The sequence below is a fragment of the Oncorhynchus nerka genome, linkage group LG3 (genome assembly GCF_034236695.1).
Source record: "Oncorhynchus nerka isolate Pitt River linkage group LG3, Oner_Uvic_2.0, whole genome shotgun sequence".
NCBI lineage: Eukaryota > Metazoa > Chordata > Actinopteri > Salmoniformes > Salmonidae > Oncorhynchus > Oncorhynchus nerka.
Genome location: NC_088398.1, coordinates 69529769 through 69542922, shown reverse-complemented (window position 1 = coordinate 69542922; position 13154 = coordinate 69529769). Strand labels below are relative to the sequence as shown.

At 46.7% G+C, this 13154-nt stretch overlaps 1 protein-coding gene across 2 annotated transcripts in view; it reads right to left on the bottom strand.

Annotated features, from left to right (window-relative positions):
- The window catches only part of LOC115112936 (discoidin, CUB and LCCL domain-containing protein 2-like), a 43354-nt gene that overhangs the window by 10144 nt on the left and 20056 nt on the right, over positions 1 to 13154 (bottom strand). For both annotated transcript variants that reach the window (XM_029640020.2, XM_029640028.2), the window contains one exon: positions 9233 to 9357. In XM_029640020.2, the coding sequence (XP_029495880.2) occupies positions 9233 to 9357 (125 nt within the window). The remainder of the gene's footprint in view (positions 1 to 9232; positions 9358 to 13154) is intronic.

Below are 13154 nucleotides of genomic sequence, written 5' to 3'. Positions count from 1 at the left end.
GGTGAGTGAAGTGGGAAGTGGGATGGTTTTATACACACACTGTCAGATGATAAAGACACATACACACACACACACACACTCACTTTAACCACATAGTTGAGGCACCCACAACACTTGCCCTCTCAGCTCTAAAACATCCCAGTAACATACACCACATCCGAAGCAGCACCCCACCAAACCAATAACACAAGCACACTGCACTAAACCACCCCACCCAGCAACTCGGAGCACAGACCACTTGCATACACACGCACACACACATAAATACACACACACACACGCACACAAAGACACACACACACACAAACACTCCCTCATTACAACACATTATAAACCAACCCAAAGGGGTAGAACTAGAGAGGGACAAATTCCGACTGAGAAAGTTGACAGAGAGTGTGACCAAGTAAAGGAGAGGTGCAAAGATAGAGGGACTGGGTGAGGTGCACTGACCCCCACTGTGACTTGAGGTGTGATCTAGAGGGTCCAAAAAGTTGGACTCGTTCTAAAATGAATCCGTGGCTTTCCCACCCGGCCCGATATTACAGACTACAAAGGGAAGCACAGCCGAGAGCTGCCCAGTGACACAAGCCTACCAGACTAGCTAAATAACTTCTATGCTCGCTTCGAGGCAAGTAACACTGAAACATGCACAAGAGCATCAGCTGTTCCGGACGACTGTGTGATCACTCTATCCGCAGCCGATGTGAGTAAGACCTTTAAACAGGTCAACATTCAGACGGATTGACAGGATGTGTACTCCAAGCATGCGCTGACAAACTGGCAAGTGTCTTCACTGACATTTTCAACCTCCCTGTCCGATTCTGTAAAATCAACATGTTTTAAGAAGACCTCCATAGTCCCTGTGCCCAAGAACACCAAGGTAACCTGCCTAAATGACTACAGACTGTAGCAATCACGTCTGTAGCCATGAAGCGCTTTGAAAGGCTGGTCATGGCTCACATCAACATCATTATCCCAGAAACCCTAGACCTACTCCGATTTGCATACCGCACTCCACACTGCCCTTTCACACCTGGACAAAAGGAACACCTATGTGAGAATACTATTAATTGACTACAGCTCAGCATTCAACACCATAGTGCCCTCAAAGCTCATCACTAAGCTAAGGACCCTGGGACTAAACACCTCCCTCGGCAACTGGATCCTGGACTTCCTGACGGGTCACCCCCAGGTGGTGAGTGGAGCAGGTTGAGAGCTTCAAGTTCCTTGGCGTCCAAGCACACCAAGACAGTCGTGAAGAGGGCACGACAAAGCCTATTCCCCCTCAGGAGACTGAGAAGATTTGGTATGGGTCCTCAGATCATCAAAAGTTCTACAGCTGCACCATCGAGAGCATCCTGACGGGTTGCATCACTGCCTGGAATGGCAACTGCTCAGCCTCTGACCGCAAGGCACTACAGAGGGTAGCGTGTATGGCCCAGTACATCACCGGGCCAAGCTTCCTGCCATCCAGGACCTCTATACCAGGCGGTGTCAGAGGAAGGCCCTAAAAATTGTCAAAGGCTCCAGCCACCCAGGTCTTTGTTCCCAACAGGCTTCTAAACAGCTTCTACCCCCAAGCCACAAGACTCCTGAACATTTAATCAAATGGCTACCCGGACTATTTGCATGGCCTCACCTCCCCCTTCTATGCTGCTGCTACTGTTCTGTTATTATCTATGCATATTCACTTTAAAAACTCTACCTACATGTACATATAACCTCAATTACCTCGACTAACCGGTGTCCCCGCACATTGACACTGTACCGGTACCCCCTGTATATAGCCTCGCTATTGTTATTTTACTGCTGCTCTTTAATTATTTGTTACTTTTATTTCTTTATTTTTTTTAGGCATTTTCTTAAAACTGCATTGTTGGTTAAGGGCTTGTAAATAAGCATTTCACTGTAAGGTCTACACCTGTTGTAATAGGCGCATGTGACAAATACAATTTGGTTTGATATGGATTAGAGGTCAACCGATTAATCGGAATGGCCGATTAATTCGGGCCGATTTGAAGTTTTCATAACAATCGGAAATCTGTATATTTGGACACCATTTTGGCCCATTTTTTTTTACACCTTTATTTAACTAGGCAAGACATTTAAGAACACATTCTTACTTTCAATTATATCCTAGGGACGATGGGTTAACTGCCTTGTTCAGGGGCAGAACGACAGATTTTTACCTTGTCAGCTCGGGGGATTCAATCTTGCAACCGTTAACTAGTCCAATGCTCTAACCACCTGCCTCTCATTGCACTCCACGAGAGCCTGCCTGTTACGCGAATGCAGTGAGAAGCCAAGGTAAGTTGCTAGCTAGCATTAAACTTATCTTATAAAAAACAATCAACCAATCAATCATAACCACTAGTTAACTACACATGGTTGATGATATTACTAGTTTATCTAGCGTTGCATATAATCGATGCGGTGCGCATTCACGAAAAAGGACTGTCGTTGCTCCAACGTGTACCTAACCATAAACATCAATGCCTTTCTTAAAATCAATACACAAGTATATATTTTGTAAACCTGATATTTAGTTAATATTGCCTGCTAACATGAATTTCTTTTAACTAGGTAAATTGTGTCCCTTCTCTTGCTTTATGTGCAACAGAGTCAGGGTATATGCAGCAGTTTGGGCCGCCTGGCTCGTTGCGAACTGTGTGAAGACTATTTCTTCCTAACAAAGACAGCCAACTTCGCCAAACGGGGGATGATTTAACAAAAGCGCATTTGCGAAAAAAGCACAATCGTTGCACGACTGTACCTAACCATAAACACCAATGCCTTTCTTAAAATCAATACACAGAAGTATATATTTTTAAACCTGCATATTTAGCTAAAAGAAATACAGGTTAGCAGGCAATATTAACCAGGTGAAATTGTTTCACTTCTCTTGCGTTCATTGCACGCAGTCAGGCTATATGCAACAGTTTGGGCCGCCAGGCTCGTTGCGAACTAATTTGCCAGAATTTGACTTAATTATGACATAACATTGAAGGTTGTACAATGTAACAGCAATATTTAGACGTAGGGATGTCACCCGTTAGATGAAATAAGGAACGGTTACGTATTTCACTGAAAAAATAAACGTTTTGTTTTCGAGATGATACTTTCCGGATTCGACCATATTAATGACCAAAGGCTCGTATTTCTGCGTGTTATTAAGTTATACTTAAGTCTATGATTTGATACTTGATAGAGCAGTCTGACTGAGCGGTGGTAGGCAGCAGCAGGCTCGTAAGTATTCATTCAAACAGCACTTTCGTGCGTTTTGACAGCAGCTCTTCGCTGTGCTTCAAGCATTGAGCTGTTTATGACTTCAAGCCTATCAACTCCCAAGATTAGGCTGGTGTAACCGATGTGAAATGGCTAGGTAGTTAGCAGGGGGCGCGCTAATAGCGTTTCAAACGTCACTCACTCTGAGACTTGGAGTAGTTGTTCCCCTTGCTCTGCAAGGGCCGTGGATTTTGTGGAGCGATGGGTAACGATGCTTTGAGGGTGGCTGTTGTCGATGTGTTCCTGGTTCGAGCCCAGGTAGGGGCGAGGAGAGGGACGGAAGCTATACTGTTACACTGGCAATACCAAAGTGCCTATAAGAACATCCAATAGTCAAAGGTATATGAAATACAAATGGTATAGAGAGATAGTCCGATAAATACTATATTAACTACAACCTAAAACCTCTTACCTTGGAATATTGAAGTCTCATGTTAAAAGGAACTACCTGCTTTCATATGTTCTCATGTTCTGAGCAAGGAACTTAAACATTAGCTTTTTACATGGCACATATTGCACTTTTACTTTCTTCTCCAACACTTTGTTTTTGCATTATTTAAACCAAATTGATCATGTTTCATTATTTATTTGAGGCTAAATTGATGTTTATTGATGTATTATACTACCGTAATTTCCGGACTAAAAGCCGCTACTTTATTCCCACACTTTGAACCTCGCGGTTTATACAATTTATGGATTTTTCCCGCTTTCGCAAGATTAATGTGACGTAAATCGAGCGCGCTCAAACTTCCCATCATTCTGATTACGGTAGTAATTTTGTCACCCTCATCATGGCAAAGACACGGAGAAATGCATATGATGCAGCTTTCAAGTTGAAGGCGATCGATCTGGCTGTTGGAAAAGGAAATAGAGCTGTTGCATGGGAGCTTGGCCTTAATGAGTCGATTATAAGACTCCCCACGTCTACCTTTGACTCATTCCTCTCTGCCTCCTTCTTTCCACTCCTCTCCTCTTTTGACCTCACCCTCTCACCTTCCCCCTCTACTCACAAGGCAGGCAATACGCTCAACCTCATCTTTACTAGATGCTGTTCTTCCACTAACCTCACTGCAACTCCCCTCCAAGTCTCCGACCACTACCTTGTATCCTTTTCCCTCTTGCTCTCATCCAACACTTCCCACACTGCCCCTACTCGGATGGTATCGCGCCGTCCCAATCTTCGCTCTCTCTCCCCCGCTACTCTCTCCTCCTCTCCTCCTCATCCTATCATCTCTTCCCTCTGCTCAAACCTTTCTCCTGATTCTGCCTCCTCAACCCTCCTCTCCTCCCTTTCTGCATCCCTTGATTCTCTATGTCCCCTATCCTCCAGGCCGGCTCGGTCCTCCCCTCCTGCTCCGTGGCTCGACGACTCATTGCGAGCTCACAGAACAGGGCTCCGGGCAGCCGAGCGGAAATGGAGGAAAACTCGCCTCCCTGCGGACCTGACATCCTTTCACTCCCTCCTCTCTACATTTTCCTCTTCTGTCTCTGCTGCTAAAGCCACTTTCTACCACTCTAAAGTCCAAGCATCTGCCTCTAACCCTAGGAAGCTCTTTGCCACCTTCTCCTCCCTCCTGAATCCTCCTCCCCCTCCCCCCCCCCCTCCTCCCTCTCTGCAGATGACTTCGTCAACCATTTTGAAAAGAAGGTCGACGACATCCAATCCTTGTTTGCTAAGTCAAACGACACCGCTGGTTCTGCTCACACTGCCCTACCCTGTGCTCTGACCTCTTTCTCCCCTCTCTCTCCAGATGAAATCTCGCGTCTTGTGACGGCCGGCCGCCCAACAACCTGCCCGCTTGACCCTATCCCCTCCTCTCTTCTCCAGACCATCTCCGGTGACCTTCTCCCTTACCTCACCTCGCTCATCAACTCATCCCTGACCGCTGGCTACGTCCCTTCTGTCTTCAAGAGAGCGAGGAGTTGCACCCCTTCTGAAAAAACCTACACTCGATCCCTCCGATGTCAACAACTACAGACCAGTATCCCTTCTTTCTTTTCTCTCCAAAACTCTTGAACGTGCCGTCCTTGGCCAGCTCTCCCGCTATCTCTCTCAGAATGACCTTCTTGATCCAAATCAGTCAGGTTTCAAGACTAGTCATTCAACTGAGACTGCTCTTCTCTGTATCACGGAGGCCCTCCGCACTGCTAAAGCTAACTCTCTCTCCTCTGCTCTCATCCTTCTAGACCTATCGGCTGCCTTCGATACTGTGAACCATCAGATCCTCCTCTCCACCCTCTCCGAGTTGGGCATCTCCGGCGCGGCCCACGCTTGGATTGCGTCCTACCTGACAGGTCGCTCCTACCAGGTGGCGTGGCGAGAATCTGTCTCCTCACCACGCGCTCTCACCACTGGCGTCCCCCAGGGCTCTGTTCTAGGCCCTCTCCTATTCTCGCTATACACCAAGTCACTTGGCTCTGTCATAACCTCACATGGTCTCTCCTATCATTGCTATGCAGACGACACACAATTAATCTTCTCCTTTCCCCCTTCTGACGACCAGGTGGCGAATCGCATCTCTGCATGTCTGGCAGACATATCAGTGTGGATGACGGATCACCACCTCAAGCTGAACCTCGGCAAGACGGAGCTGCTCTTCCTCCCGGGGAAGGACTGCCCGTTCCATGATCTCGCCATCACGGTTGACAACTCCATTGTGTCCTCCTCCCAGAACGCTAAGAACCTTGGCGTGATCCTGGACAACACCCTGTCGTTCTCAACTAACATCAAGGCAGTGGCCCGTTCTTGTAGGTTCATGCTCTACAACATCCGCAGAGTACGACCCTGCCTCACACAGGAAGCGGCGCAGGTCCTAATCCAGGCACTTGTCATCTCCCGTCTGGATTACTGCAACTCGCTGTTGGCTGGGCTCCCTGCCTGTGCCATTAAACCCCTACAACTCATCCAGAACGCCGCAGCCCGTCTGGTGTTCAACCTTCCCAAGTTCTCTCACGTCACCCCGCTCCTCCGCTCTCTCCACTGGCTTCCAGTTGAAGCTCGCATCCGCTACAAGACCATGGTGCTTGCCTACGGAGCTGTGAGGGGAACGGCACCTCAGTACCTCCAGGCTCTGATCAGGCCCTACACCCAAACAAGGGCACTGCGTTCATCCACCTCTGGCCTGCTCGCCTCCCTACCACTGAGGAAGTACAGTTCCCGCGCAGCCCAGTCAAAACTGTTCGCTGCTCTGGCCCCCCAATGGTGGAACAAACTCCCTCACGACGCCAGGACAGCGGAGTCAATCACCACCTTCCGGAGACACCTGAAACCCCACCTCTTTCAGGAATACCTAGGATAGGATAAAGTAATCCTTCTCACCCCCCCCCTTAAAAGATTTAGATGCACTATTGTAAAGTGGCTGTTCCACTGGATGTCTTAAGGTGAACGCACCAATTTGTAAGTCGCTCTGGATAAGAGCGTCTGCTAAATGACTTAAATGTAAATGTAAGACTTTGTAAACAGCAGCGTGAGGAACTGACTCAGTGCAAAAAGACAACAAACCTTTCAGAGGGAAGAAAAGCAGATGGCCCAAAGTATTTGCAGCCACTCGACATCAGTGTAAATCGTGCATTTAAGGTGGCGCTCCGTGTTCAGTGGGAGGCTTGGATGACAAGTGGGGAGAAATCCTTCACTAAAACGGGCCGCATGCGAAGAGCAACTTATGGTCAAGTCTGCCAGTGGGTCCTGACAGCGTGGAGCATTGTCAAAAAATCCACTATCATCAATGGGTTTCGAAAGGCTGGACTGCTGCGTGTTGAAGGGGTATGATGAGATCAGCGGGGTATTTGCCTCCGGATGAAAGTGACGAGAGCGACAATGAAAACGATCCAACATCGGATGAAGCAATTCTGAGGCTATTCAACTCCGACACCGAAGGAGATGACTTCAGTGGTTTCAGTGCACAGGAGGAGGCTTGGTAGGCTACTGTTTCAATTTTTGTTACAAGCCGTGTTTCGTTAAAGCCTATTTATTTTTGTTACAAGCCGTGTTTCGTTTAAAGGCTGTGTAAAGTTCATTTGTTTCAATGTACCGGTAGGCACCTGCGGCTTATAGATATGTGCGGCGTATAATGTACAAAATACTTTTTTTTTTATAATTCAGTGGGTGCGGTTTATATTCAGGTGCGCTTAATAGTCCAGCAATTACGGTAAGTTAAAATAAGTGTTCATTCAGTATTGTTGTAATTGTCATTATTACAAATACATTTTAAAAAATTAAAAGAAATCGACCGATTAATCGGTATCGGCTTTTTTTTAAGGTCCTCCAATAATTGGTATCGGCGTTGAAAAATCATAATCGGTTGACCTCTAATATGGATAAATACATATTCTAAAAAAACAGAACCGTTCCGAATGGACCAGAGGACAGTCAGACCCGTTCCGAAAAAGACTGTGGAAAAGAGACCCAAACAGTCTGTTTATAGTCAGTCTGTCTATTGTTTAATTAGTTTTTTTTACTTTCCTAAAACAGTAATTGTCTACCTCAAGGTTCAGCTGTCAGAGATGTGAGGGCTAAATGCACACATATAGGCACAAAGTACTGAGTAAAGGGTCTGAATAATTATGTAAATGTGATATTTACGTTATTTATTTTTTGAGACATTTGCAAAAATGTCTAAATAACTGTTTTTGCTTTGTCATTATGGGGTATTGTGTGTAGATTGATGAGGAATAAAACAACATTTTAGAATAAGGCTGTAACATAACAAAAAGTCAAGTACTTTCCAAATGCACTGTATATCAGACCTGACCAAGATCCGAGAGAAAAGTCTCGAATTTAGGACCCAGACCCGCTCTGGTCCCAGGTCGGATCTCATGGTTTTGTGCCGGTTGGACCTGTAAAGAGCTCTAGTCTGGTCCAATGAGCAACACTCCATGGCAACTAATGTCAGACTGACTCTAGGTGTAATGGTTGTAACCCCTTACATCTCTGTTTGGCTGAACATGGAAAACCAGGGATCCTTTTCTGCCATGTAATCTACAACACCGCCTACACAAGCTCACAAACACCACCAGTCAAAACAGACACACACACATACACACACCACAAGCTCACAAACACCACCAGTCACAACACACACACCACCGTTCACAAACAAACACACACACAAGTCCGCTCAGCACCCTTCTCCAGCTGGGCTGAATTAGTAGACCGTTCCTTCGGCCAAACAATTAGCTCACCTCCCTACAACCCCTTTCCCTCCCCTGTGCTTTGGAGACACACACACACACACACACACACACACACACACACACACACACACACACACACACACACACACACACACACACCCTTCCGCTCTACCGTGCCTCTGAGCCACCCCTGGGCCTCCCCTCATCAATAACACCCTCAATCTAGCCCTCCCTCCCTTCCTTCCCAACCCCATGGGCCCTCTGACCCACCCAGGTATGAGGTCATCAGCCAGAGACTACCTCAGCCCCAATGACCTCAGACACAGTCGGGGCATTGTGAGGTCATCAGCCTGGGACGTGCCTACATACCGCTGAGAGAGAGGCCCTGTTTACATAGTCCTGAGAGAGGGAGAGAGAGAGGAGACAGAGACAGAGAGAGAGAGAAAAAAGAGACAGGATGAAAGTTGGGAAGAGAGAGAGTAAACCGATAGAAAGAGAGAGTAAAAGAGATATAGGACAAGAAAGAGAAGGGAACATGACCATGAAGTGAGTCATGGCTCTGTGGCCAGTTAGTTCCTGTGGGGTAGAGGTGCTGGTGGGTACAGAGGGATCAGCAGGATAGACAGACTGTGTGTGTGGGGGGTGGAAGGGTGTGCACACCACAATGACTGGGACACGCAGACTGCCACACACACACAGACATACACTGGCGCCTGTACACACATGCAGGCCCACAGACACACACTCACACAGGCACCTAAATGTACGCATGCAAACACACACACCCTTATCTGTGTAATGTGCATATACTCACATCTCTGTAGCCGTGGGGTATGGTCCCAGAGATCTCCCCAACAGACGTCAGGCATCCTGCTGGACAGTATCTAGTGAACTCTGCCTCAGTGAAGTGGATTCCTTTGTCTAGACAGGTGATCAGATCTACAAAGACATACACACAGATCACATTAACTCAGCTCTCGTTCTGTACTACACCCTGTCTAGGTACACACACACACAAGTGCAACAGATACACACGGACAGACACATATGGACACACAAGTACGCACGGACACACACACACTAAGGGGATAACATTCTAGACAAACACTGAGGGGATGACCACAAGATTAGAAAACCCATCCATTCACTGAGGGTGACAAATGGAAAACTCCCCCGCCTGACCATGCTACGGTATGGTTTGACCACACTGGACTGTGGGGGATATTGGTCATGTCTGGTCAGGTCATGACCACATGATCAAGTAGTGATTCAACCTGATGTGTAACCAAAGAAACAACCAGTCACCAAAGACAGCATTGGTTCTGACGATCATCGGATGTGGCAGGGATTGCAAACTATCACGGATTCAAAGGGAAACCCAACCGCGAGTTGCCCAGTGATGTGAGCCTACCAGACAAGCTAAATACCTTCTATGCCCAATGCCTTCTACGCTCGCTTTGAGGCAAGCAACACTGAACCATGCATGAGAGCACCAGCTGTTCTGGACGACTGTGTGAACTTGCTCTCCGTAGCCAATGTGTGTAGGACCTTTAAACAGGTTAACATTCACAAGGCCAGGGGGCCAGACGGATTACGAGGACAGGTACTCCGAGCATACGCTGACCAGGTGGAAATTGTTTTCAATTACATTTTTCAACCTCTCCCTGACCCAGTCTGTAATATCTACATGTTTCAAGTTTCAAGCAGTGCACGAGAACACCAAGGCAACCTGTCTAAATGACTATTGCCTCGTAGAACTCACATCTGCAGCCATGAAATGATTTTAAAAGGCTGGTCATGGCACACATCACCACCATCATCCCAGACACACTGGACACACTCCAATTCATTTACCGCCCCAACAGATCCACAGATGACGCAATCTCTATTACACGCCACACTGCCCTATCCCACCTGGACAAGAGGAACACCTATGTGACAATGCTGTTCATTGACTACAGCTCAGTGTTCAACAGCATAGTGCCCTCAAATGTCATGACTAAGCTCAGGACCCTGGGACTGAACACATCCCTTTGAAACTGGATCCTGGACTTCCTGACGGTCCGTCCCCAGGGGGTGAGGGTAGGCAACAGCACATTCACCAGGCTGACCCTCAACATGGGGTCCCTTCCTGTACTCCCTTCTCACCCACGACTGCGTGGCCATGCACTCCTCCAACACCATCGTAAGTTTGCTGACGACACAAAAGTGGTAGGCCTGGTCACCAACCACAATGAGACAGCCTATAAGGAGGAGGTCAGTGACCTGGCAGTGTGGTTCCAGGACCCAACCTCTCCCTCAACGTCAGCAAGACATAGGGGCTGATCGTGGATTACAGGAAACGGCGGGCCGAGCACGCCATCATCCACATCGGCGGGGCTGTAGTGGAGCGGGTCGAGAGGTTCAAGTTCCTCAGTGTCCACATCACTAAGGAACTAACATAGAAGAAGGCACGACAATGCCTCTTCCGCCTCAGTTGGCTGAAAATTATTTTTAATCCTGAAAAAGCTATACAGCTGCACTATTGAGAGCATCTTGACTGGCTGCATCACCGCTTGGTATGGAAACTGCTTGGCATCCGACCGCAAGTTGCTACAGAAGGTATTGCATACGGCCCCATTCAGGACCTTTATAGATGTTCTCTCTGCTACTGCACTGCAAGCTGTACCGATGCACTAAGTCTGGAACCAATAGGATCCTGAACAACTACTACCTCCAAGCCATAAGACTGCTAAATAGTTAGTCTGGGTATCTATTTGGTTAACTATTTAACTATCTGCAATGACCCCCCATTTTGCACTAACTCTTTTAACTCATCACATACACTGCTGCTACTGCTTATTATCTATCCTGTTGCCTCGTCACTTTACCCCTACCTATATGTAATTATCTACAGTGCCTTGCAAAATTATTCATCCCCCTTGGCATTTTTCCTATTTTGTTGCAATACAACCAGTAATTTCTTTTTAAAATTGTGGGATTTCATATAATGGACATACACAAAATAGTCCAAATTGGTGAAGTGAAAAAAAATTACTTGTTTAAAATTAAAACAGAAGTGGTGCGTGCATATGTATTCACCCCCTTTGATATGAAGCCCCTAAATAAGATCTGGTGCAACCAATTACATTCAGAAGTAACATATTTAGTTTAAAAAAAGTCCACCTGTGTGCAATCTAAGTGTCACATGATCTCAGTGTATATACACCTGTTCTGAAAGGCCCCCGAGTCTGCAACACCACAAAGCAAGGGGCACCACCAAGCAAGCGGCACCATAAAGACCAAAGAGCTCTCGAAATAGGTCAGGGACAAAGTTGTGGAGATGTACAGATCAGGGTTGGGTTATAAATAATTTCAGAAACTTTGAACATCCCACGGAGCACCATTGAATCCATATTTTAAAAATGTAAGAATATGGCATCACAACAAACCTGCAAAGAGAGGGCCGCCCACGGACCAGGCAAGGAGGGCATTAATCATAGAGGCAACAAAGTGACCAAAGATAACCCTGAAGGAGCTACAAAGCTCCACAGCAGAGATTGGAGTATCTGCCATAGGTGTAACGCTAGTCGTCGGTGGAAGGAAGAGTGGACCAAAGCGCAGCGTGGAAAGTGTTCATGATATTTATTTTCAAGAAACACTCAAACAAAAATAACAAATCCAAAAACAAAAGCGAACAGTTCCGTCATGCACAGACACTAAACAGAAAATAACACCCCATAAAACCCAAACGGAAAATCACAACTTATATATGATCCCCAATCAGAGACAACGATAGACAGCTGCCTCTGATTGGGAACCACACTCAAAAAAACAACAAAGAAATAGAAAACATAGATTGTCCCACCCGAGTCACACCCTGACCTAGCCAAACATAGAGAATAAATAAGGATCTCTAAGGTCAGGACGTGACAATAGGACCACTTTAAGCCATACACTCCACAGAGCTGGGCTTTACGGAAGAGTGGCCAGAAAAAAAGACATTGCTTAAAGAAAAAAATAAGCAAACATCTTTGGTGTTCGCCAAAAAGAATGTGGGAGACTCTCCAAACATATGGAAGAAGGTACTCTGGTCAGATGAGACTAAAATTGAGCATTTTGGCCATCAAGGAAAACGCTATGTCCGGCGCAAACCCAACATCTCCCATCACCCCGAGAATACCATCCCCACAGTGAAGCACGGTGGTGGCAACATCATGCTTTGGGGATGTTTTTCCATCGGCAGGGACTGAGAAACTGAGAACTGGGACAGAGGTTCACCTTCCATCAGGACAATGCATACTGCATACTGCTAAAGCAACACTTGAGAGGTTTAAGGGGAAACATTTAAATGTCTTGGAATGGCCTAGTCAAAGCCCAGACCTCAATCCAATTGAGAATCTGTGGTATGAATTAAAGATTGCGGTACACCAGCGGAACCCATCCAACTAAACGATATCATAACCGCCATCGATAAAAGACAGTACTGTGCAGCCGTCTTCATCTACCTGGCCAAGGCTTTCGACTCTGTCAATCACCATATTCTTATCGGCAGACTCAGTAGAGTAGCCTCAGTTTTTCTAATGACTGCCTTGCCTGGTTCACCAACTACTTTGCAGACAGAGTTCAGTGTGTCAAATCGGAGGGCATGTTGTCTGGTCCTCTGGCAGTCTCTATGGGGGTGCCACAGGGTTCAATTATCGGGCCGACTCTTTTCTCTGTATATATTAATGATGTTGCTCTTGCTGCGGGCGATT